Here is a 24403-nt window from a genome sequence, read left to right as displayed (position 1 = left end):
GATATAGCACATGATTAATTTTTCAGAATAATCAGATAAAACATCGGAGATCAGAAAGTTGAGCATCAAATACTTGACATAGAACAATTAGGAACGCTCTCAAAAGGTGGTCTTGTTAACATGATTTACAACAATGAACTCTGAATGGTACAAGTAAAAATATGTTGGTAAAACATACAATGTCAGTCAGTTAAAACCATCTAGAGATGTTTGCTGCACAAACACCATTACCATCTGTTGCTATTCCTCTATTGAGCCTATGATCAGATGTCGGCATCAGATCTCTTCAGAGAAACACAACTTCATGGATGCCATGTTATTTCCAGATTCTTAGTGGAAATGGCCAGTTCCTTAATTAACTGCCAGCGCCACAAATATCAATCTGGATGGATGATGTGCATTTCTATATATCATCGAAGACTAGGAGAATGCTGGGTTGGATGCTACATGTCAGTACGTCTCAATTTTTCTCCCTTTTTGTTAGCCCTCTAGTGCAGAAAGTTCAACCTCCTTAGTGCAAGGTCGGTATGCTGCAAAGGTGCTATCATTTGCAAATGAACCTGGATTAAAGCACGTAATTCCAGTGTATTTGAAGGCTTTCTGCTCGCTTTTGTCAGCCAATACTATCTGAAGAAGTTATGAAAAGAGAAGAATGAGTACTATATCATCCAAACTTTTGGTGAGAGCGGCTATATTCATTCAGTAAAAGTTCACTTATGAGTTGTGCATATTCAAGAGCACAAGAGAAGATCCACTGCAACTATAACCCGAAAATATTTTTTGAGGCAAGATTTGCACAAACTACATTCAATTGACTTACCGTGTGAGGAGTTGGATACAGCCGAAGGCAATGATCGTAATTCCATATGATAGGTTGAACAGTAAGAGGCAATGGACAAAGATGACTCTGATGGGTGATAGTTGCTACCAGCTGAGAAGAAAAGTATTGCTTAAGCTCTCCAAAGGGATTATTCTAACAATTAACAAAAAAGACACAAGTCATTTAACTCACATGCTCAAAAGGGTCATTTGTTTCTTCCGTTGTTGGTGGAATGAGACATGACCGCCGCATCCTGTAAAGGAGATCTTGCCGGAAAAACACAATTTCTTGTGTATAAAACTTCACCCTGAATTAGAGATGGAACGGATAGGAACTGAGAAATATGTAAGCTGAAGTGTTCTTTTGATCATTACAACTTGATCTAGATTGGTGAAATAATTTGGACAAGATGTTCTGTGGCAAATCTATCACTTTAGTGGCAAGACCTGACTGAAATTTCAGTGGACGACGATTCAGAAATTAAACCAGATAAAGCACACAGGACCTAAAACAGATATATATTACATGCATTATGCTGCCTATCTTAAAGTATACTAGGCACATCTGTAGGAGAGAATAATAGATGTATTCCTTCAAACACTAGAAGAGTGGGCATATATAGTTTCTATACATGGGCCTCTAGATGAGCCTCTATACACGGGCTCACATATACACCCACCCCCCGTAGTCTGAACTACCGGCGCAGCGGTGTTCAAAACTAGACAACAAGAAAGCCAACACCCACCCGCAGTCTGAACTACCGACGCAGCAGTGTTCAAGACTGGACACGAAGAGAGTACAAATAGAGTACAAAAGACAAATACCCTCCCGCAGCCACAACTAGCCACCGGGGATCATGCATGTGGAGACAGACCTGCTGAACAGCGTAGGTGAGGTCCGGCCTGGTGAAGTTGAGGTACTGCAAAGCGTCAGCCAGACTCCGGTAGGCAGTAGGATCAGCCACCGGATCACCCAGATCAGTAGACAGCTTCACCTGAGTGTCGACAAGAGTGGAGCAGGGCTTGCAATCAGTCATCCCAGCCCACGCAAGAATATCGAGTGCGTACTGCCACTGGTGAAGGAGAAGACCAGACGGGCGAGGCTCAACAGTGACGCCCAAGAAGTGGTGGAGCTGACCCAGATCCTTCATAGCAAACTCCTGCTGCAGAGAGGAGATGACACTCTGAAGCAACTGCTGACTGGAGGCTGTGAGCACAATGTCATCGACATAGAGCAGCAGATATACAGTCTCATCCCAACGGTGGTAGATGAAGAGAGACGTGTCAGAATTGACCTCGGTGAACCCCAATGTCAGCAAGAACGTGGCGAACCGAGAGTACCAAGCCCGAGGAGCCTGCTTCAGACCATAAAGAGACTTGTTGAGTCGGCAGACCATATTCGGACGACTCGAGTCCACAAATCCCGCTGGCTGAGAGAAGTAGACAGTCTCTGACAGAATGCCGTGAAGAAACGCATTCTTCACGTCCAGTTGGTGCACAGGCCAAGAGCGCGAGAGCGCAAGCAAGAAGACCGTGCGCATAGTAGCAAGCTTCACCACTGGGCTGAAAGTCTCATCATAGTCCACACCAGGTCGCTGAGTGAACCCCCGGAGAACCCAACGAGCCTTGTAGCGCTCCTGTGTGCCATCAGCCCGACGTTTATGCGTCCAGATCCACTTGACAGTCACCACATTGCAACCAGACAGACGCGACACGAGATGACATCCGCCGAGTCACCATAGGATGGATATGCCGAGGATCCCGATGGACGACGAGCAGGTGGTACACCGCCGGCTCGGCTCGAGAGGGAGCCGGTAGAGGCGGCGGCGGCGACGGCGACGGCTCCGGTGTAGGCGTCGCAGGAGCCTCCGGAGCAGGAGGCGGCGCCAATGTCGGCACCGAACGACGCCGGTACACCTGCACCGGCTCAGCGTACCGCGACGGCGCCGGTGTCGGCGCCGAACGACGTCGGTACACCTGCACCGGCTGAGCGTACCGCGCAAGTGCAGGGGAAAGCACCAGGGCCGCGCGTGGCGTAGAAGGAGGCACCGGGGCCGCGTGTGGCGCAGCAGGAGAAACCAGGTCCGCGCGCGGCACGATCGGAGGTCCGGGGGCCGCGTGTGGCGCGACTGCGGGCACCAGGGCCGCGCTCGACGCAGCAAAGATCACCGGAAACGGTGCCGATGTACCGGGAAAATCTGAAGAGAAAGGACAAACAAATAACGGTGGCTGAACCACCGGGTCAGTCGAAAATAGAGACTCCAACTCGGGGTCAGGAGAAGGTGTGGAGGAGGTGGAGTAGGGGAAATCCGACTCGTCAAAGACGACGTGTCGGGAGATCAGAACGCGGCGAGAGGTGAGGTTAAAGCATCGGTACCCCTTGTGGTCAGGGGAGTACCCAAGGAACACACAACGAGTCGAGCGGGGCGCCAGCTTGTGAGAAGCGGTGGCGGAGTTGTTAGGGTAACACGCACACCCGAAGAGCCGAAGGTGGTCGTAGCGAGGAGGGGTACCGAAGAGAGCGTGGTGCGGAGTGGGAGCAGGAGAAGCAGTGGACGGTGATGGATAAGTCTTTGTGCTGGATGGATAAGGCATAGAGTCCTTGCAAGGACCAGGGCATATATTCCTTTAGCATATTTCAGTTTGCTAGGACAGCATCTTGCTAGGACAGTCAGTTTGCTAGGACAGCATCTAGCTTTAGTTCTTTTGACTAGCATCTTAGCATCTTTTGCTGCAGCAAGCTTTGGCTGCCTGCCTTGGCTGCCTATAAGTATGTATCCCCAGCCCCTTGGGTTGGCATGGCTTTGAGTTTGTGAATATGAGAAAACCAGAAAATTGCCCCAAGTTCATTGTCATCCTCTCAGCTCAATGAGAGTTAGAATTGAGCTTCTAACATCTGGTATCCGAGCCGTACTTTCCTGTAGGTTGGATATCTCTTGCTCCTCCCCTTCCCAAGCCTCTGTAGCAGCCCAACCACCACCACCAGCAGCTAGCGCAGCAGCAGTAGCAGCTGCACCAGCAGCAGCAGCAACTGCACCAGCAGCAGCAGCTGCTGCACCAGCAGCTTCTTCCCCGTTCCCTTCCCCCTCTCCACGCAACAGCCCCTTGGAGGCGCGCCATGTCCGACGCACCGTCTCAGCGCTCGGTCGCCTCGAGCGCACGGCGCCAGCGAGACGCCGAGCTCGCCGCGGCAGAGGAGCGCAGGCGAGCGACGGCTCAAGCCGCTGCAGCAGCGGCGAGGGCGGCCAGGCTAGCTGCAGCGGAGCTGGCAGCGGCCAGGGCGGAGGTGGAAGCAGAGGAGGCGGAGGATGCGGCGCGTGCGGCGGAGGTCGAGGTTGAGACCTTGCGCGGCAGCCTCAGCAGCTCCATCGCCGGCGACGCCACCGCCGACGAGGACCTTGAGGAGTTGGAGAGGGAGAGAGCGCGGGAGCGAACCACGCGGTGGGCAGCAGCCCACCCCGGCGGCGATGGCCTGGACGGCGGCGCGCCCGGCGGCGGTCCAGGGGCCCGCGCGCCCGGCGGTGGCCTGGACGGCGGCGCGCCCGGCGACGGTCCAGGGGCCCGCGCGCCCGGCGGCTGCCTGGACGGCGGCGCGCCTAGCGGTGCGCCCGGCGACGGTCCAATGGGCCGCGCACCCGGCGGAGGAGGCCGCGCCCCTGGCGGCGGCGCGCAGGGCGGAGGCGGCGCCCCTGGCGGCGGCGCGCAGGGCGGAGGCGGCGCCCCTGGCGGCGGCGGCGCGCAGGGCGGTGGCGGCGCTCCTGGTTGGGGTGCGCGCGGCGGCGCCCCCGGCTACCACGGCCTCCAGGCGGTGGTCAGGGACGTCGGTCCCGGCGGTGGGTGGCCCACCCTCACCAAGACCAACTACGTCGAGTGGGCCGCAGTCATGGAGGTGAAGCTCCAGGTGCGGCACATGTGGGAGGCAGTCCGGTACGGCGACGTCGGCTACGATGAGGATCGACGGGCGCTAGATGCTCTCATCGCAGCAGCCCCGTCCGAGATGCAGTTCACGCTTTCCAAGAAGCGAACTGCCAAGGAGGCCTGGGACTCCATCGCTGCGGCACGTATCGGCAGCGACCGCGCCCGCAAGACCACTCTCCAGGCACTTCGCAAGGAGTGGGAGAACCTGGCCTTCAAGCCAGGTGAGGATGTTGATGACTTCGCCCTCCGTCTCAACACTCTGCTGCAGAAGGTGGTGCAGTTCGGCGACGACACCTACGACGAGGAGAGAGCCGTCGAGAAGCTCTTCCGCTGCGTCCCCGAGAGGTACAGACAGACCGCTCGCTCGATCGAGTCTCTGCTGGACCTCTCCACCATGACGATCGAGGAGGCGATAGGTCGCCTCAAGGTCGTCGACAACGACGAGCCACAGCCTCCCTCGGGAGGCATCTCCATCGGTGGGAAGCTCCACCTCACTCAGGAGCAGTGGGAGGCTCGGCGCGGTGACAGGAGGAGGGGGGAGCCCTCTTCCTCGACAGGTGGCCGCAAGCGCGGCAAGCCGCGAAAGGGGCGCGGAGGTGCCCAAGCCGGGGCACGAGGGCGCGCCGAGGGTGGCGCCCGCGGAGATGCTCAGGGCGGCGCCGCTGACAGGCCCAAGGCGGCACGAGACGACGCCTGCCACAACTGTGGCAGGCCCGGCCACTGGGCCAGGGACTGCCCGCAGCGGAGGCGTGGGGGCCAAGCCCACGTCGCGGAGGCCCAGCCGGATGACGAGCCGGCTCTGTTCCTACTCCACGGGGACATGGAGCCGCACCCGACGGCACCGCCTGTCACCGCTCTACTCCACCTCGACGAGCCGCGTGCCCAAGTTCTCCTCGGCAACGGCTCCGACGACGACAGGGTCGATGGCTGGTACCTCGACTCCGGCGCCACGCACCACATGACCGGGCGGCGGGAGTTCTTCTCCGACCTGGACGTCGACGTAGGTGGCTCCGTCAGGTTCGGGGACTCCTCCGCCGTGGAGATCAAGGGCGTGGGCTCCGTGATCTTCACCGCCAAGTCCGGAGAGCACCGGATGCCCACCGGAGTCTACTACATCCCGGCGCTGCGGAACTCCATCATCAGCCTTGGGCAGCTCGATGAGAGCGGCTCCCGTGTGGTGATCGACAGCGGGGTCCTCCGCATCTGGGACCACCGTCGCCAGCTTCTCGCCAGGGTGGTTCGAGGGAAGAACCGCCTCTACATCCTCCATGTCGGGGTGGCCCAACCTCTTTGTCTTGCAGCTCGCAGGGACGACGAGGCATGGCAGTGGCACGAGCGCTTTGGGCACCTCCACTTTGAGGCCCTGAAGCGGCTCGTCGCCAAGGAGATGGTGCGAGGCCTCCCGTGCCTCGACCACGTGGAGCAGCTCTGCGACGTCTGCGTGCTGACGAAGCAGAGGCGACACTCCTTCCCCCAGCAGGCGAGCTTTCGAGCCAAGGAGCGGCTCGAGCTCGTACACGGGGACTTGTGTGGCCCGGTGACACCGGTCACACCAGGAGGACGGCGCTACTTCCTGCTGCTCGTCGACGACCTCTCCCGCTTCATGTGGGTGATGATCCTCGGCAGCAAGGGAGAGGCTGCGGACGCCATCAGGCGTGCTCAGGCTGCTGCGGAGGCGGAGAGCGGCCGCAAGTTGCGCGTGCTGCGCACCGACAACGGCGGCGAGTTCACGGCGGCCGAGTTCGCGGCGTACTGCGCGGATGAGGGCATCCAGCGCCACTACTCCGCGCCGTACAGCCCGCAGCAGAACGGCGTCGTCGAGCGGCGCAACCAAACGGTTGTGGGGATGGCCCGGGCCCTCCTCAAGCAGAGGGGGATGCCGGCTGTCTTCTGGGGAGAGGCGGTGGTGACGGCCGTCTACATCCTCAACCGCTCGCCCACCAAGGCACTCGACGGCATGACGCCGTATGAGGCTTGGCATGGGCGCAAGCCGGCGGTCTCCCACCTGCGGGTCTTCGGCTGCCTCGCGTTCGCCAAGGAGCTTGGCCACATCGGCAAGCTCGACGACAGGAGCACTCCGAGAGTGTTCATCGGCTACGCGGCGGGTTCGAAGGCCTACCGCATTCTCGACCCGGAGACACAGCGTGTGCGCACGGCGCGCGACGTTGTGTTCGACGAAGGGCGAGGATGGGCGTGGGACAAGGCGGTGGACGACGGCTCGGCTCCGACGTACGACGACTTCACCGTCGAGTACGTCCACTTCGAGGGAGCTGGGGGAGTAGGCAGCTCTTCTTCGCCGAGCGTGCCTACCCCGGTCCCCGAGCCTCCACCGACTCCGGCGCCCGCCACACCGGCGGCACCACGCCCTTCCGCTACGACTCCGGCTACGCCGAGTTCCTCGGCTGCACCACCACAGCCGGCGACGCCGCGCACTCCAGTACCGATAGCTACTCCAGTAATGCCTGTGCAGTGTTGTCTAAATGGGATAGAACCTTAAATAATGGAGTTTTTCTCTCTTCCTTGACCTTACCCATCTGTGTTTCCTTTTGGGCGAGCTTGGCAGAAGGAGGGAAGTGGGGAGCGCGACGCGGCGCTGGCGAGGCGGGGTGCGGGAACGGGCCGTGCGCGCTCCGCTGGGCCTTGGCGGTTTGCTGGCTGAGGCGTGGAGGGAAAATGGGCTGCGGTGCTGGGCCTCGGGGCGAGCAGGTGCGCTGGGCTGCTGCACTTCGCGAGCTGGGCCACTGGGCTGGGGAAAGGAGGTCGCGGGAAGGGACTGGGCCTGGGCGTGGAGCTTGCCTGGGCTGACGGTTTGGGCTGGGAGGAGGGTTTGCGGGTTGGGCTGGGTTGGCTATTGGGCTGTTTCCTTCCTCTTTTCTTTTGTAAACCTCACTCAAACTATTTGAATTCAAACTCAAATTTGAATCCAACCCTACAACACTCAAACAAGTAAAACTATGCAACGGCATGAATGCACAAACAGTTAGCCCTAAAATAAATTTTAATTACTTATGCAACAAAATTAGATTAAATGCAAGACTAGCACAAAAATCCTTAGAAAAATTAAATAAACCAATTAAATTTATTATTAAACATTGAAATTTAACTTAGGGTGTTACAAATCCTACCCCCTTACAGGAATCTCGTCCCGAGATTCTGGGCTGGCTAGCAAAGAGGTCAGGATATGTCTTCATCAACTCCTCTTCCTTCTTCTGGCAAGTCCTCCGGAAAGACCTCCGGGCATTCAGACACCACACGAATACCATCCGTGGGTCTAGCCTCCATCTGATGAAGAAAACCAGAAGACTCCGTAGCACTTACTGTCACCTCTTGGTCATCAGATGCTGACAAGTGAATTGTCCGCTGAGCACAATCAATACGGACTCCCCATCTGGTAAGGGTCTCCATGCTCAAAATCACATCTACCCCCAAGGAATCAATGACGATCAAACCAGTGCGGAATTCTGCCCCCTTATGACAATACTAACTCTGGAGCATATAGAGCATGTGTGTATCTGGCCCCCAGGTGAAGTAACTATCATAGCTGTCCTCATACAAGAAATTGGTATACGATGCTGCTCGGCAAATGACTTGGAAATGAAAGAATGGGTAGCACCGGTATCGAAAAGCACCATAGCTGGATAAGAGTTGACCATGAATGTACCAATAACCACATTAGGAGCCTTGGCTGCTGACTCGGCCGTCACGTGGTTCACCTTCCCCTGTCGTGGCGCCCTGGGTTGGGCTGGGCGCCCCTGCTGTCCTGCCCGCCGTGGAGCCTGAGGTGCTGGACAACTTTTAGCATAATGACCTTTCTGCCCGCATTTGTAGCACATGCGGTGGCGGTGAATGGCGCTACTTCGTTGACCTCCCTGTGAACTTATCTTCACATCTTGCATTATTTCTGCTGCTTGCTCTTTGGACTCCTTGCGACCGCGTGGCTGGATCACATTCATAGTGATAGTCAACCCATCAACATAATCATCTAGCCTTGTGGTAGCGCTGTTGTCCCAGGTTGTCGCTCTATGAACCGGTCCTTATGGAGAGTGGCCAACCAAGCACTAAGCACCGTGCTGGCCCCCTAAACCATGTTTCTAACAAAAGCCAATTTTAACGAGACGTGAGCCACTCAAGCCACACAGAGGGCCACTCTCAGAATTAAGTTCAAGTAAACCATTAATCAAATTAATTAAAAAGGACCAGAATGTGTTATAGCGCAGCAAACTAGCACAACTAACCAAAATGCAACCCAAAGGTATATATAAAGGATATAAAGTGGCTAGGAAAGTCCTTAAAGGCATACAGTATTAAAATACAGTATGAAATTGTAATTAAAGGTGATAGGTTGTTCATGTTATACTTGCCTTCCTCGTACTGCGTGCCGTTGCATAGTTTTACTTGTTTGAGTGTTGTAGGGTTGGATTCAAATTTGAGTTTGAATTCAAATAGTTTGAGTGAGGTTTACAAAAGAAAAGAGGAAGGAAACAGCCCAATAGCCAACCCAGCCCAACCCGCAAACCCTCCTCCCAGCCCAAACCGTCAGCCCAGGCAAGCTCCACGCCCAGGCCCAGTCCCTTCCCGCGACCTCCTTTCCCCAGCCCAGTGGCCCAGCTGGGCCTCGGGGCGAGCAGGTGCGCTGGGCTGCTGCACTTCGCGAGCTGGGCCACTGGGCTGGGGAAAGGAGGTCGCGGGAAGGGACTGGGCCTGGGCGTGGAGCTTGCCTGGGCTGACGGTTTGGGCTGGGAGGAGGGTTTGCGGGTTGGGCTGGGTTGGCTATTGGGCTGTTTCCTTCCTCTTTTCTTTTGTAAACCTCACTCAAACTATTTGAATTCAAACTCAAATTTGAATCCAACCCTACAACACTCAAACAAGTAAAACTATGCAACGGCATGAATGCACAAACAGTTAGCCCTAAAATAAATTTTAATTACTTATGCAACAAAATTAGATTAAATGCAAGACTAGCACAAAAATCCTTAGAAAAATTAAATAAACCAATTAAATTTATTATTAAACATTGAAATTTAACTTAGGGTGTTACAACTCCTCCGGGCCCGTCTACTTCGACACCTGCTCGTGCTGAGCACAGTCCGGTGGAGTTCGCTACTCCGCTCTCTCACGACGAGGAGCGCGTCGACGCGTACCATGACGGTGAGCCGTTGCGGTACCGTACGATGGAGGACCTTCTCGGTGACCAGCCGGTGCCGGGACTGGTGCCTCACGACCTGGAGGCGCAGTTGCACCTCGCGTGCGACGATGGCGAACCTCGGTCTTTCGCAGAGGCCGAGGGACACGCGGCCTGGCGTGCCGCGATGCAGTCGGAGATGGACGCGGTTGAGAAGAACCGCACTTGGGAGCTTGCTGATCTCCCTCGCGGTCACCGCGCGATCACCCTTAAGTGGGTGTTCAAGCTGAAGAGGGATGAGGCCGGCACCGTCGTCAAGCACAAGGCTCGCCTGGTGGCACGAGGTTTCGTGCAGCAGGAGGGAGTCGACTTCGACGATGCCTTCGCTCCCGTGGCACGGATGGAGTCCGTGCGACTCCTCCTTGCGCTAGCTGCCCAGGAGGGCTGGCGTGTCCATCACATGGACGTCAAGTCGGCGTTTCTCAACGGCGACTTGAAGGAGGAGGTCTACGTGCACCAGCCGCCGGGGTTTGCGATCCCCGGCAAGGAGGGTAAGGTGCTACGTCTGCGCAAGGCCCTCTATGGCTTGCGGCAGGCCCCGAGGGCGTGGAACGCCAAGCTGGACTCCACGCTCAAGGGGATGGGCTTCGAGCAAAGCCCGCACGAGGCGGCCATCTACCGGCGGGGCAAAGGAGGCAATGCCCTGCTGGTGGGTGTCTACGTCGACGACTTGGTGATCAACGGCACCAAGGATGCGGAGGTGGCAGTGTTCAAGGAGGAGATGAAGGCCACCTTCCAGATGAGCGACTTGGGGCCTCTCTCCTTCTACCTGGGGATCGAGGTGCATCAGGACGACTCCGGGATCACACTTCGACAGACCGCCTACGCCAAGCGCGTCGTCGAGCTCGCTGGGCTCACCGACTGCAACCCAGCCCTCACTCCGATGGAGGAGAGGCTGAAGCTGAGCCGTGACAGCACGGCGGAGGAGGTGGACGCTACTCAGTACCGGCGTCTTGTGGGGAGCCTCCGCTACCTCGCCCACACACGGCCGGACTTGGCGTTCTCCGTCGGCTACGTCAGTCGGTTCATGCAGCGACCGACGACGGAGCACCAGCAGGCCGTGAAGAGGATCATCCGCTATGTTGCGGGGACTCTCGACCACGGTCTCCACTACCCGAGGTGCCCTGGGGCGGCACACTTCGTCGGGTACAGCGACAGCGACCACGCCGGCGACATCGACACCAGCAAGAGTACGAGCGGGATCCTCTTCTTCCTTGGCGAGTGCCTCGTTAGCTGGCAGTCGGTCAAGCAGCAGGTGGTGGCCTTGTCCAGCTGCGAGGCCGAGTACATAGCGGCCTCCACTGCGTCGACTCAGGCGCTCTGGCTCGCTCGACTGCTGGGTGATCTACTCGGCAGAGACATTGGAGCGGTGGAGCTCAGGGTGGACAGCAAGTCCGCCCTGGCCTTAGCGAAGAACCCCGTTTTCCATGAACGGAGCAAGCACATCCGGGTGAGGTACCACTTCATCCGAGGCTGCTTGGAGGACGGGAGCATCAAGGCAAGCTACATCAACACCAAGGACCAGCTTGCAGACCTGCTCACCAAGCCCCTTGGGAGGATCAAGTTCCTTGAGCTCTGCTCCAGGACCGGGATGGTCCAATCCTCCCACAAGACGACGCACAAGACTTAGGGGGAGAATGATGGATAAGTCTTTGTGCTGGATGGATAAGGCATAGAGTCCTTGCAAGGACCAGGGCATATATTCCTTTAGCATATTTCAGTTTGCTAGGACAGCATCTTGCTAGGACAGTCAGTTTGCTAGGACAGCATCTAGCTTTAGTTCTTTTGACTAGCATCTTAGCATCTTTTGCTGCAGCAAGCTTTGGCTGCCTGCCTTGGCTGCCTATAAGTATGTATCCCCAGCCCCTTGGGTTGGCATGGCTTTGAGTTTGTGAATATGAGAAAACCAGAAAATTGCCCCAAGTTCATTGTCATCCTCTCAGCTCAATGAGAGTTAGAATTGAGCTTCTAACAGACGGAAGACGGTTGAGCAAGTAGGTGGCGGTGTGGAGGCTCTCAGCCCAGAAGGACGGGGGCAGAGAGGCCTGGATCAGAAGAGTGCGCACGACGTCGTTCGTCGTGTGAATCATCCGCTCAGCCTTGCCGTTCTGGGGAGAGGTATACGGACAAGACATACGCAGCTGAACACCCCGAGAGAGGAAGAAAGAACGGGAGGTGGAGTTGTCGAACTCACGCCCGTTGTCGCACTGGACGACCTTAATGGTGAGGCCGAATTGAATGGACACCCAGGCGAAGAAGTGGAGGAGGGTTGGAAAGGTCTCAGACTTGGCGCGCAAAAGGAAAGTCGAAGAGTAGTGCAAGAAATCATCGACCACCACCAGATAGTACTTATAGTCAGAAAGGCTGAGAACAGGAGAGGTCCACAGGTCACAGTGAACAAGATCAAACGCATGCGCAGCATGCGAAGAAGAAGAAAAAGGGAGCCGAACATGACGACCGAGCTAGCACGCATGACAGAGGTGCTCAGCAGGAGCCCTAGTACCAGGAGCATCGGTACTACGACTGAGGTGAGCCAGAACATCGCGGCCAGGGTGACCAAGACGACGGTGCCAGGTAGTGAAAGACGGCGTCGCGGCAAAAGCGGCAGACCAAGACGGCCAGGGCGAAGAAGGCGAGAGTGGTGCAGCGGAAGAAGGCAAAGGGTATAAAGAGGCCCCGTGCTGTCACACCGGAATACCGGACGCCGGGAGGCCGAATCATTTACAGTGAGGCCAGAAAAATCAAACTTGATGGAACAAGAACTGTCAGCTGTAAACTGACGAATGGAAAGAAGGTTATGAACCATCTGAGGAGCAACAAGGACATTGAGAGACGAAAAGAGCCAGGAACAGAACCCACGGCGGTGACAGGAAGGCAAGACCCGTCACCAACCATGATGGAAGAAGGACAAGAGGGGTGGGGGGTCGGACAGAAAAGGATACCGGCATCAGGGATGGTGTGGAAGGAGGCACCCGAGTCGGCGATCCACTCGGTGCTGACCGGCGGCGTCCGCCCCATGGCGCTGAAGGACTGCGCCAGTGCGGCCTGGTACCACCCCCCAGGCCAGGTCGGCTGCTGGCTGGGTGGAGCGGGCGGGGTCCAGAACGGCGCGAACAGGGGAGCAGCAGCGGCGAGCATGGCCGCCGGCTGGGGCCGAGTACGAGGGGCCCCACTGACCCTGAAACGGCCACATCGGGATGCGCTCTGGCCATGGGCGGCGCTGAAGGATGGCCAGGGCGTACCACCATGGCCAAGAGTAGGAGTCGGGGTCGAAGCCGGAGCAGTGCTACCAGCACCACCACCACCACATCCCCCCCGCTGACGACGCCCGCGGCCTCCCCCACCCCCGGTCTGGCCGGTGAGAGGATCACCAAGGAGGGGGTCGAGCGGGTCGATCCGGGGTCCAGATCCAGAGGGCGGAGCCTGGTGGGAGGACGAAGCACCGTGCTCGAGGAAGGGGACGGGATGGAAGTAGTGCTTCTCCGCGGCGGCCCGACGAGTGAGAGCGTCGGCCGCGGAGCGCTCGCACTCCCAAGCGAGGGCAACCGCGCGGACCCACACCTGAGCCGCCGCAGCCTCGAACTTGGCGGCGAGGAGGGCCGCGAAGAGAGCAGCGTTGGGGGGCATACCGAACGCAGGCCACGCGGGCGCGTTCGCGCGCGGGTGCGGGCACGCGCGCCTTGGCCAGCGCGGCCGTCGCGGGCGCAAGCACGGTCGGTGTGAGGGGCGGCCACACGCCCGCGGATCCAGCGGTACGGGCGGCGGCGGCACCGTGGGGTGGCCATGCGTCGGCCGCGTGAGGCGCAGGCCCGCGCCAAGGCGCGGTAGGGGCGGCGGCGGCACCCTGGGGCGGCCACACAGGCGAACGCGCATGTGCCGGCGCCCAGACCCGCATCTCGCGTGGCGCAGACAGGCAGGCAGGCACGCAGGGTGCCGCTGGTCCCGTGGCCGGCGCGGGCGCGGGCTGCTCCGTAGGTGCTGCGCAGGGGTCATGGGTGGCGGCGGCGGCCCGGCGACGCGCAGGGGCGCGGGCGGCTCCGCGCAGGGGTCGTGGGAGGCCCTGCGACGCGCAGGGGCGCAGTGACGCGCAGGGCGGCCGGATCCAGACCCGCGCCGGATCCTGGGCGGCGGCGGCGGGTGCCCGCGCCAGCGCCAGGCCCGGCCTAGGCGGCGGCGGCGGCGGGGCCCGCGCCCTGAAGCAGAGGAGGCGTCGGGACGCCGGCGAACAGAGGAGGGGCGGCCATGGCGGTGGTGTCCGCGCCGAGCGCGCCCAGGCCCGCGACGACGGCGGCGGCCCCGCCCTGGAGCAGAGGAGGCAGCGGCGCGCCCTGGAGCAGAGGGGGGGCGGCGCCCTGCACAGGGCGGCAGGAGCAGAGTAAAGGGGGGAAAGGAGGAGAGGGAGGGTGACGCCGGCCGGCCGGCCATGGGGCCAGCGGCGGCGGCGCCAAAGGGGACAACAGCAGCAAAAGGGGGAAGGGAAGGAGGCGCCGGTGGCCGGCCAGCCATGGCGGCAGCTAGAGGAAGGAGAAACTAGCTGATACCATGTAGGAGAGAATAATAGATGTATTCCTCCAAACCCTAGAAGGGTGGGCATATATAGTTCCTATACATGGGCCTCTATACACGGGCTCACATATACACCAACATCAGTAGACTAGCATGAAAAATGGTGATTAAGCTCTTCATGTATCCATTGCCATTGTGCATCATGAAATTGCGTAAAGAGATCCCAAAATAATTGAGAGCTTAGCTGCATAAGTTACCACAGTAACTTCAGTACATTCGATGTATGAAGGATAGATTGTGTGGGGTAATTTGCCTGAGCCTCTCGGGCAGTATATATACAGTGTGTTCGGTTGTGATGGCTGTAGCAGGGCTGCAGCTGCATAGTGCTACAGCCCAAGCAGTTACTCGATTGAATTGGTGCCGATAAAAAGCCTGCTGCTCCTGTCTGGCTGCTACTGCTGCAACAGCATGTCCGAACGGAGGGTAAGATACCTCCCCGATACATATGGCAGTCCGTGAATATACTCTAACACTAAAAAACATTTACTGCAGTACATCAACAGCTTAACTTCATAGTGATTGCTGACCTTTTGCTATATTTACAGACAATGATGGCATGTTACAGTTAGCATGATTCATAACATAATAACACTGTTGTTACATCATTTTGGAAACAATGATTTTCTTTGGCTGAATACTTAAGATTTCAATATTGGAAGCCATACTAGTTTTACACCCAAAATTTTATTAATAACTCTTGTGTTTGACGTGCACATCTTCATATTAGCATAATCCTGGTAGCAGTTGGAATTTTAAGCATTAGTTATATGACAAACCTGCAGGGGTTGCTTACAAATATTGCATTTGGGATGTGCTTCTGAAGTTCTTCAATTAGATATTTTGGAAGTGCACACCTTGGGAGAGCTTTAGAAGGGCCTGCATATTTGTTTTCAAGTAAAAAAAGTATGTCAAGTAACGAAGAAACAAAGAAACATCTCCTTGCAGTTATCAGGGGAGGCAGTTGGCACAATATCAGTGAACAAGCTAATTTGTAGTCTTATCACTACTACTATCACATAAAATGTTGTACATCTAAAATAGCATAGTAAAGCTAGGATATAAAAATAATGGACCAAACTGATAGCCATAACATGGTTCATCTAAATCTAGATTGAGCTAAAAGTGTATCATTAAATCTGGAGTACCTGCATCATCAGGACCTGGAACGAATAAGAAACGGCTATGCTCCTTTAATCTAGATCGAGCTGCAATTATCTCACCAAGCTTTCCAAATTGCAATCTGCGTCAAAATACACAGTTCATGCTTATCTTGCACTGGAATAGCAAGAACAAAGAGCATACAACTTTCGGCCATCTCTAATGGAACAGGAAGTCATACCTAAGTTCTTCAAAAGAATTGAATGCTAGATTGCAGGGACGAGAACAGAAATTGCCCATCAAAACAAAGAGGGAAGGCACCACTTCCACACTATCATAACCATCAAGAACAATAGCCAACTTCTCCATAGTCTTCTCTACGAGATAACACATATAAACATCCTTAGAGTAGGACTCAATAATGATTGTAATACAAAGTCAAGAACTAATGTAAAAGAGAAGTACCTCAGGATTGTCCAGCCAAACATCCGAAAGTATGACAAACATATCATTCACAGCCTTTTTTTCGAGCGGCGATAACCTTAGCTGTTGGTTATTAATTATAGCAAAACAATATCAGTAAAGATATTTTTGACAAGACCAAATTATTCAACATTTAGAATGAAATTATTGAACTCTTTTTTCGAGCAATTTGGGGGAGGGGGTCCCACCAAATTTTTATGAGTTATCGAACTTACTGTTTCTTCAGTTGGTATCACACCTCCCCCAAAGAAATCAAGACCCATGAGCAATGAAAGTGATGCTTCCCTGTCCTCTAGGGGAGGAAACCCACATGTATTAACCTGCGCATAATTTGATCATAATTGCATTATTAGAATAAATAATACAGCAAAGAGCTGGAAAAATTTCAATGAAATGCAAATTGCATACAGACCTGGAAAATGCCATTTGAAAGCAGCTCCCCTTCAGCCACGATCACAGTATTTTCAACAAAAAAACCTGACGTGATTTTGTGTTATATGTTAAGGAAAGTGGTAATGCTTTCTCAACAATCATTGAACCCACATGGATAATGTCTGATGTTGGTAAAACAATGCTTCAAATGTTCTTAGTCTTCTATGCTAACCTATATAAAAAAGGAGGAAATTCCTTTGTATACCCTCTTTCACATGTGACTGGAGGAAGTTTAAGGTTGACCCATTTTTATTGATAAAGAAAAAATATATATCATTTTAATAGATTGTTCACATGAATGTAATGTTAACGAGCCATCAGTGGTAAAATAACACTGCATTATTAGGATATGGCATTTGATAAGTCAATTGGAACTGCTCCAGTAAGATCCTCCAAGTAGAACTGGCGCTCCTCCAACTGTGAAATGACCCCCATGATCCATCTCCGTCCAGTGCACCCAATTAGAGACTGTATAGAAGTAATCTAAATGGAAAAAAAAGTATGAGCAACATCACATAGAAAGACTAACACAAAACAAAATGAAAAAAAAATGGTGTAATGATATTCTTTGCAAAATTGGAATCAAGTCGTAAGGGTTGAAGAATCAATCTATGATAGACAGATACAGCATAGCATGGACAAATACCTCGCAACTGCCATCTTCAGTCACAACCGTGTCAAAAGCTGGCTTAGAGAAATATTTATCGCGAGATAGCCTCTGAAGTAGCACTTGGTACCTGTCCCTATAAAGGGAAGCTTTATCTCCAGCTTCTCCATGGATAGGTAATCTGCCAGTGTGCCTGTTATGCATAGAAAATCCCAGAATATGGTCAACGATAGAAACATGAGGGCTTTGTAATCGCTACCTCCCATTTCTCAAAATACGGCCAAGGAATACAGAAAGCAAGCTCTTTCAGCAAGTTATGTGCTCAACATGAATTTCTTAGTAAGGAAATGAGCTCATTTTCTAAAACCCCTTACATCCACATTACCAGGCCAATTAAATGACGAATTAGTCGGCAGCGATTTCTTGAACTCAAAAAAGAATTCATCTAACACAGTTTCTTTTAAACTTGTAGAAATAAGAGTTTTGTTTTTTTTTTCTAAAATAAGTTGTAAATATAGGATCCACACAAACTACTCTAATACACATACTCTGCAAATTAGCAAAAAGAGTTCAAGTCAGATTTAAGCGACTCAGGTACTTAAATAGTGCTTTGTGGCAGAAACTACCCGATTTAGCGAAGCAGTCACATTTAGACAAAGTTCAACAGCAAGGCCCAAAGCAAGGGAACAAAACATCAAACCCCCGTAGCGAATTGCCCAGATCTACAGGAGAAAAGGCAGGGTACACATACTCGTAGAACACTTTCTTGATTGGGTCGTAGTGGAACCGCGGCACGAGGAACGCGTCCACCACCCGCAGCGCGGACCGGGCGCTGGCGACCGCCGGGGACGCCGCGTCGACCGCCTCCTCCGCCTCGACGAGCAGCGCCACCACGCGCCGGACCGCGTCCCGATCCAGTATCGACGACTGCACTGCGCGCACCGCGCGGGGCGCCCAGAGCGACAGGAATCAAAACAACGGCCACAAAAAAAAAGGAGAGGAGAGGAGAAGACAAGCGCAGGTAGGAGTGGCTCACGCGGCTCCTTGTCGAGCTCGTCGAGGAGGAGGTCGAGCGCGTCGTCCTCGGCCTCGGGGAAGCGCTCGAGGAAGGCGGCCGCCTCCTCGAGGGCGTCGACCTTGAGCGTGAAGCCGCGCAGGCGGAACTTGCGCTGCAGCTTCCGGCGCGTGGCCGCCGACGGCGCCGCCATGGGAGGAGGAGGGGGGGCGGAGAGCGGCGGGGCAGAGGGTGTGGCGGGAAGCGGGGATTGGGGTTCGGGGAAATGGCGGGATAATAATGGCGACTTCCCGGGCTTCTCTGCCTTTGTGCGCCTTATTGGGCCGTAGACGGTATGAAATCGTATGGGCTGGCCCAATATCACGTCTCTGACAGGCCCAGCGCCTGCTAAACCACAATTTTATGTCGTGAGGTGGGTAAAGCCCAGTGGGCCTTTTGAATTTGGAGTCCTGAGATTGAGGTGTTGGGAAGTGGAGATATTTAATTTGCTTGTACGCGTTATTCCATCAAACATGATGGATTGGTGGGGCCAAAGCTGATCTCGGTAAAGCTTTAGTTTTGATCATTTGATACGATATGTCGGGTGACAAATGCAAACAGGACAAGCAGGCAAGGGATTCTATGTGGTGGCTTGTACAAGCAACACATCCGCCTTCGAAGTCGCAATCACATTAAGCCATCAATCTTTATCTAAAAAAATCAAGTCATTAATAACACCGTCAAGTGATTCTATCTATTTGTCTGCTCTTTATTTGAAGGTATAAATGTTAGTAAATTTTTATATAAACTTGATCAAATTCGAAACTGTTTGATTCCTCAAGAAATGAAAGTTTTTGTTTTTTGGATGAGAGGGAGTACTGGTTTCTAAGAAAATAAACAATTATGATTTCTACCTGATGACAGTTTTTACCTAGACGAGTAGACGGTCGCCGGCCGGGGTGCCCACAGTTAGTTGGTGTTTGCAGTAATTGCAGCCTTGCAGGCAGGAGGCCGCAAAAGATCCCACTGTCGGTCGCTGCGGACCCATCCTTCCCCGCGAAGCGACCCCGTACAGGGTAAAAGGCAGTGAGGATGAGATTGGTGCCTATCAAAAAAAATATATAAAAAAAGAAATTGACATATTAGATGTGGATATGCTAAAACAAATTTAGTAATTGTTTGACGGAATAAAAAATTAGTTCATTTTTTAAAATTACCAACGTTTTGGTAAAAAAATTGGCATACCCATATTTTGACATGCTCATATTTTGGTAGCTCGCGATTAAACTCTAAATGACCTAATGTCATGCCCAACCAGCAGCATATGTTGTGGGATCCGCTACATCATCTAAGGTCATTTTCAATGCAAATGTCATATGAGTTTCATTCTTCTTAAATGATGTACTACACAGACAAAAAGTATTGACATAACATGCAATTTAAGAAGAAAGAGAAAAAAAATAGAGTTTTATACTATGAAACTTGATGTACACGGTTACCAAGAGCCATGAAATTAGAATGAATTTGAGAGGATTTGAGTTTTATCCACACATAATCATCAACTTCTGTAGATCATATAGTATATTTGATCATTAATACTAATTAACAATTCAATATGACAGTTTATCAATGAAATTGTGCAATGAATACGTATATTAAGCGAGGTGGTTTCATTCTAATGTCGATCTTTTTTAAAGAAATTCTAATATCAATCTGGCATAAACTTTTTGTAACCGTGAAATACACAATGCATTAAGATTATCAGATTGACATAAAGCATAGCATGACAGCGCATTCCCGAGTTCACACTTGAGTGCTCCTTGACAGAGCCGGCCGTGGGCCTTGTGGCTGACACCCGAGTTCTCGGCGCCGGCGACACGGAGACGCAGTGACGCGGCGAGATCGCGCGTGGGGATCCGCAATAAACAACTGCTCCGTCAAGAGCCCCACGCCACGCCCCGCCACCACGCGGACACCTCGCCGCGCGGCCGCGCGCCACGCCTGCGTGCGCGCGACGCGCCACCGAAGCAAACCGCCCGCGCGGCGTCCCGACTCCCGAACGGCCGAGCCGGCGCGGCGCCCGACCCGCCCGCTATAACCCCACGTCCCCGTCGTGGCCGGGCCCCGCCCCCCGACGACGCGAGACCACCCGGGACACGCCACGCACCCTCCTCACCCGCACCAGCACCAGCTCTCACTCTCGCTCGCTGCGGCGGCCTCTGACGCGTCGCCGTCGCCTTTCCGCTTCCGCCCGCGGGGGGCGAATCGATTCCCCTCCTCGGTCGGTCGCCGTCGCTGTCCGTCCGGCAGCCCGCCCGCCCCGTACGTACGCGAGAAGCGAGAGGCGATGGTGGTCAGCGTGGCCGCGACGGGGGCCGGCACGGACGCCGAGCCGGTGACCTCCACCTTCTTCGCGTCCCGCTACGTCCGGGACCCGCTCCGACGGTCAGTGGCTGCTGCTGTGCTCATACTGGTAGTCGCAGCCGTTCCGTTTCGCCCCCCGGCGGCCGATGGTTGGGCCACGTCGCCGCGCCTTCCATTATTAGTAGCGCCACCACCACGCACACCACTGTACCCTCTCCCACCACCACCACCACACAGACCGAACCCCCCACGCCGACAACCACCAGGGAGCCACCAGCCATGGCGCTCTCGCACGCGAGCTCCATCGCCCGGGACGACGCCGTCGCCTGCACCTTCGCGTCGCGCTACGTGCGCGAGCGCCTGCCGCGGTGACGCCCGCCGGCCCGGCTGGGCACGGTCTCGCTTTTGCCGCTGCCACTGCTGATCTGATCTGACCTGCTGCCGTCCTCGCCGCAGGTACCGGATGCCGGAGCGGTCGATCCCGCGGGAGGCGGCGTACCAGATCATCAACGACGAGCTGATGCTGGACGGCAACCCGCGGCTGAACCTGGCGTCCTTCGTCACCACCTGGATGGAGCCCGAGTGCGACAAGCTCATCATGGGCTCCATCAACAAGAACTACGTCGACATGGACGAGTACCCCGTCACCACCGAGCTCCAGGTGCCACTACTTTGATACTTTCTGCAACCAGATCGCACCATCTTCTAGTTCCGCCAAAGCTTGAAATCTTGCTGACATGGTTCTGTCAGTCTTGTGCTTCCATCTTTCCAATTTCTATATCGAGCCATGGAGACCTGTACTAGAATCTTTTAGGACCCGATCGATGCCAAGAATAGAGGGTCTGACCGTCTGGACTCTGCTGAAGTCCCCAAGAACTCTGAAATCCCCAAGCATCTGGGCTTCAGACAAAAAGAAGTCCTCAGTTTTGATTATTAGTACTATTGAAAGAGTCGGACAGTGTGATTGTCTGAACACATCAAAAAAAGTTTTTAGTATATTTTCTATAACCTGAATACCTCAGAAACGTTGATCTGCCAAAAAAAAATGGGGAACAAAATAAAAAAGTTGCTCCAAAAAGAAAAATCAAATAATCGGTATGCCTGTGATAATTTTAGTTTTACTGGCCTGTGGGGTCCCTCTTGTGCAAGGGAAGCAGTGGTTGGATGAAAGCTACTTACTGGCTCACATGATAATGTTGTGAAAACATCACTCGTTCTAATTTTCTGCGTGATGTTGGCATGCCTGATTCACTGCCTGCCTTTGGGTCTCCCTACTGTCCAATCCGGTCTACCTGAAGTTGGCTAATGCTGCTTTGACCATTTCCATGACTGTTACTTGCTAATAACATACTTCTGCCTTTTTAATTACTGTTACACATTTGCTTATTGATTGCTGATATCTTTGCAGAACCGTTGCGTAAATATGATAGCTCACCTGTTCAACGCGCCGATTAAGGAGGATGAGACTGCTGTCGGAGTTGGAACAGTGGGATCCTCGGAAGCAATTATGCTTGCAGGCCTAGCATTCAAGAGGAAATGGCAAAACAAGAGGAAGGAACAGGGGAAGCCGTATGACAAACCCAACATTGTCACCGGTGCTAATGTTCAGGTATTTGCTTGTATAATTTATCAAATAAGATGATCGTACACGACCTTATGATAGATGCCTCTGGTGATTCCTCATGTTGCTAGGTTTGCTGGGAGAAGTTTGCAAGATATTTTGAAGTGGAGCTAAAGGAGGTTAAGTTATCTGAAGGATATTATGTCATGGACCCTGTCAAGGCTGTTGACATGGTGGATGAGAACACCATATGTGTTGCGGCTATCTTGGGATCTACTCTCACAGGAGAGTTTGAAGATGTCAAGCAATTGAATGACCTTCTTACTGAAAAGAACAAGGAAACTGGGTAAGCACTTTATCTGCTGTCCAGTGTACTATTTTCCAAATGCAGTCATTATGGTTCATTGGTCTAGCTGCATTGGCCTGATGTATGTTTTGGGGTTCCAAGTGGTGGTCAATCATTGTTATAAGTTTTGATATGCCTTACATTAAACAAATTTCTTGAAAGCAAAGCTGCTGACTTATTTCTTGGAGTGAAGCCTGCTTGAATTATTTGTGTAACTCATGGACTGTGCCATGGGTAAGTCGAAACTAATTTCCAAGAATGAACAGTGCCAATGGTGCCATCATAGCTCACTGGCATTTTACTTCTTTTTTAACTATGCTTTCGACAACGCGCTGTGTAGCTGGTATTTTCCTGAAATCATAGCAAACAACACACTCAACATCTTAAGCATAAAACCAGAACTGTTGATGCAAAGCACAGCAATGCAACATACTCTGCTCAGGTTTCTGTTAAGATGCTTACTCTGTTATTCATCCAATGCAGGTGGGATGTGCCGATTCATGTTGACGCTGCGAGCGGAGGGTTCATAGCGCCTTTCCTGTACCCTGAGCTTGAATGGGACTTCAGGCTACCACTAGTGAAGAGCATCAATGTCAGTGGGCACAAGTATGGCCTTGTCTACGCTGGTGTTGGTTGGGTAATTTGGAGGAGCAAGAAGGATTTGCCTGAAGAGCTCATTTTCCATATAAACTACCTGGGGACAGACCAGCCTACGTTCACGCTCAACTTCTCCAAAGGTAATCTCTTCCAGGTCTGGGTCATCCAGTTATTTTATTTGGCCTTTCTCACATTGCAGGAAATTGATAGCTTAGAAACATCTCTGCAGGTTCTAGTCAGATCATTGCACAATACTATCAGCTCATTCGCCTTGGCTTCCAGGTATTCTCCTCTTTATCCTTGTACATTACAGGTTCCAGAATAGTTTCGTTGAAGACAATGTGTGTATCGGGAACAGAATGGCAGATTGAATTCCATTCATCAAAACTAACTGCTGGCGTCTGCAGGGGTACAAGAACATCATGGAGAACTGCATGGAGAACGCTGCGATCCTGCGGGAGGGCATCGCGGCGACCGGCCGGTTCGACATCCTGTCCAAGGACGCCGGCGTGCCGCTGGTCGCCTTCTCGCTCAAGGACAGCAGCCGGTTCAGCGTGTTCGACATCTCGGAGAACCTGCGGCGGTTCGGGTGGATCGTGCCGGCGTACACCATGCCGGCGGACGCGGAGCACGTGGCCGTGCTCCGCGTGGTCATCCGGGAGGACTTCAGCCGGACCCTCTTGGAGCGGCTCGTCGGCGACGTCCTCAAGATCCTGCGCGAGCTGGACGCCTGCGCCACCCACGCCGTGCGGGTCGCCACCGCCACCGCCGCGGGGCAGTCGGGCGACGGCGGCGGCGTCGTGGCCAGGAAGAGCATCCTGGAGATCGAGCGGGAGGTCGCCTCGCGCTGGAGGGACGCCGTGAGCAAGAAGAAGACCGGGCCGTGCTGATTGACGCGTGGAGGAGGATGGTTTGTATTGTACGTATGTGCTTGTGTATCTGTGCTTGAAGCTTGGATCATTGTATGCGTAGTCGAACTCCGTGTGTTCTTTGCTTTGGTGGTCTTGTACCGTATAGCACGAGATCTGGCTGTTTGTGTTTTGGATGGCAATGTTCAGGAACGAACCAGAAATAATGGATGTCAGGATGTGGATGTTGGAATTCTGCCAGGGGTTCAAACCTTGAGGCATGGAACCAGAGCCAGAACAAAGAATTAGGGGGGCAACTTTTGGTAATTGAGGTGCTAAATCAATAATTAGTGTCAAATTTACTATTCATTTAATGGAAATTTTGCATGGCAAGGGGTAGCCATAGCCCACTTTTACCTACACCTAGCTCCGCCACTGCATGGAACACGACCTGGCCGACGTCCACCTTGCGACCGGCGTCGCGTGCCAGCTCACAAGGTCGCGCGCCATGCGCTCGCGGGGCGCCGCGCGGGGGGAAGACGTGCGTGGCCACGACCCACGATGCCGCGCAGGGAGCCGGGCGGAGCT

At 54.0% G+C, this 24403-nt stretch overlaps 2 protein-coding genes across 3 annotated transcripts; one reads left to right on the top strand and one right to left on the bottom strand.

The window, feature by feature from the left end:
* Positions 1-50: 50 nt before the first annotated feature.
* LOC120712591 (DNA polymerase epsilon subunit B-like) lies at positions 51-18363 on the bottom strand. Of its 2 annotated transcripts, XM_039998421.1 has the most exons (13): positions 18142-18363; positions 17857-18037; positions 17145-17298; positions 16850-16981; positions 16479-16556; positions 16282-16386; positions 16049-16129; positions 15825-15955; positions 15631-15725; positions 15262-15361; positions 1013-1127; positions 821-931; positions 51-627 (listed from the first exon to the last, which is right to left on the bottom strand). In XM_039998421.1, exons 1-13 carry the CDS (start codon positions 18311-18313, stop codon positions 481-483), a joined length of 1602 nt encoding a protein of 533 aa, XP_039854355.1. In that variant the 5' UTR covers positions 18314-18363; the 3' UTR covers positions 51-480. The 2 variants fall into 2 exon arrangements, with proteins under 2 accessions (XP_039854355.1, XP_039854356.1); XM_039998422.1 differs by lacking the exons at positions 51-627; positions 821-931; positions 1013-1127 and adding an exon at positions 14302-14883.
* Positions 18364-20536: 2173 nt separating this feature from the next.
* Positions 20537-24071, top strand: LOC120712589 (glutamate decarboxylase-like). The gene is made up of 7 exons (XM_039998420.1): positions 20537-20831; positions 20920-21124; positions 21872-22072; positions 22156-22370; positions 22854-23107; positions 23197-23249; positions 23375-24071. The coding sequence occupies exons 1-7, from the start codon at positions 20743-20745 to the stop codon at positions 23855-23857; spliced, it is 1500 nt and encodes a 499-aa protein (XP_039854354.1). The 5' UTR covers positions 20537-20742; the 3' UTR covers positions 23858-24071.
* The last annotated feature ends 332 nt before the right edge of the window (positions 24072-24403 follow it).

Source organism: Panicum virgatum, chromosome 6K, assembly GCF_016808335.1.
Source record: "Panicum virgatum strain AP13 chromosome 6K, P.virgatum_v5, whole genome shotgun sequence".
Classification (NCBI taxonomy): domain Eukaryota; kingdom Viridiplantae; phylum Streptophyta; class Magnoliopsida; order Poales; family Poaceae; genus Panicum; species Panicum virgatum.
This window is presented reverse-complemented; position numbering and strand designations above follow the sequence as displayed.

Excerpts from the sequence above, each read along its gene's own strand:
- LOC120712591 (XM_039998421.1), bottom strand. The coding sequence starts at position 18,313 with ATGGCGGCGCCGTCGGCGGCCACGCGCCGGAAGCTGCAGCGCAAGTTC. Across the intron at positions 17,299-17,856 it reads ATCAAGAAAGTGTTCTACGA|GCACACTGGCAGATTACCTA; the intron begins GTATGTGTACCC and ends TATGCATAACAG. Across the intron at positions 628-820 it reads TGTATCCAACTCCTCACACG|ATAGTATTGGCTGACAAAAG; the intron begins GTAAGTCAATTG and ends TAACTTCTTCAG.
- LOC120712589 (XM_039998420.1), top strand. The coding sequence starts at position 20,743 with ATGGCGCTCTCGCACGCGAGCTCCATCGCCCGGGACGACGCCGTCGCC. Across the intron at positions 23,108-23,196 it reads CACGCTCAACTTCTCCAAAG|GTTCTAGTCAGATCATTGCA; the intron begins GTAATCTCTTCC and ends ACATCTCTGCAG. Across the intron at positions 23,250-23,374 it reads TCATTCGCCTTGGCTTCCAG|GGGTACAAGAACATCATGGA; the intron begins GTATTCTCCTCT and ends TGGCGTCTGCAG.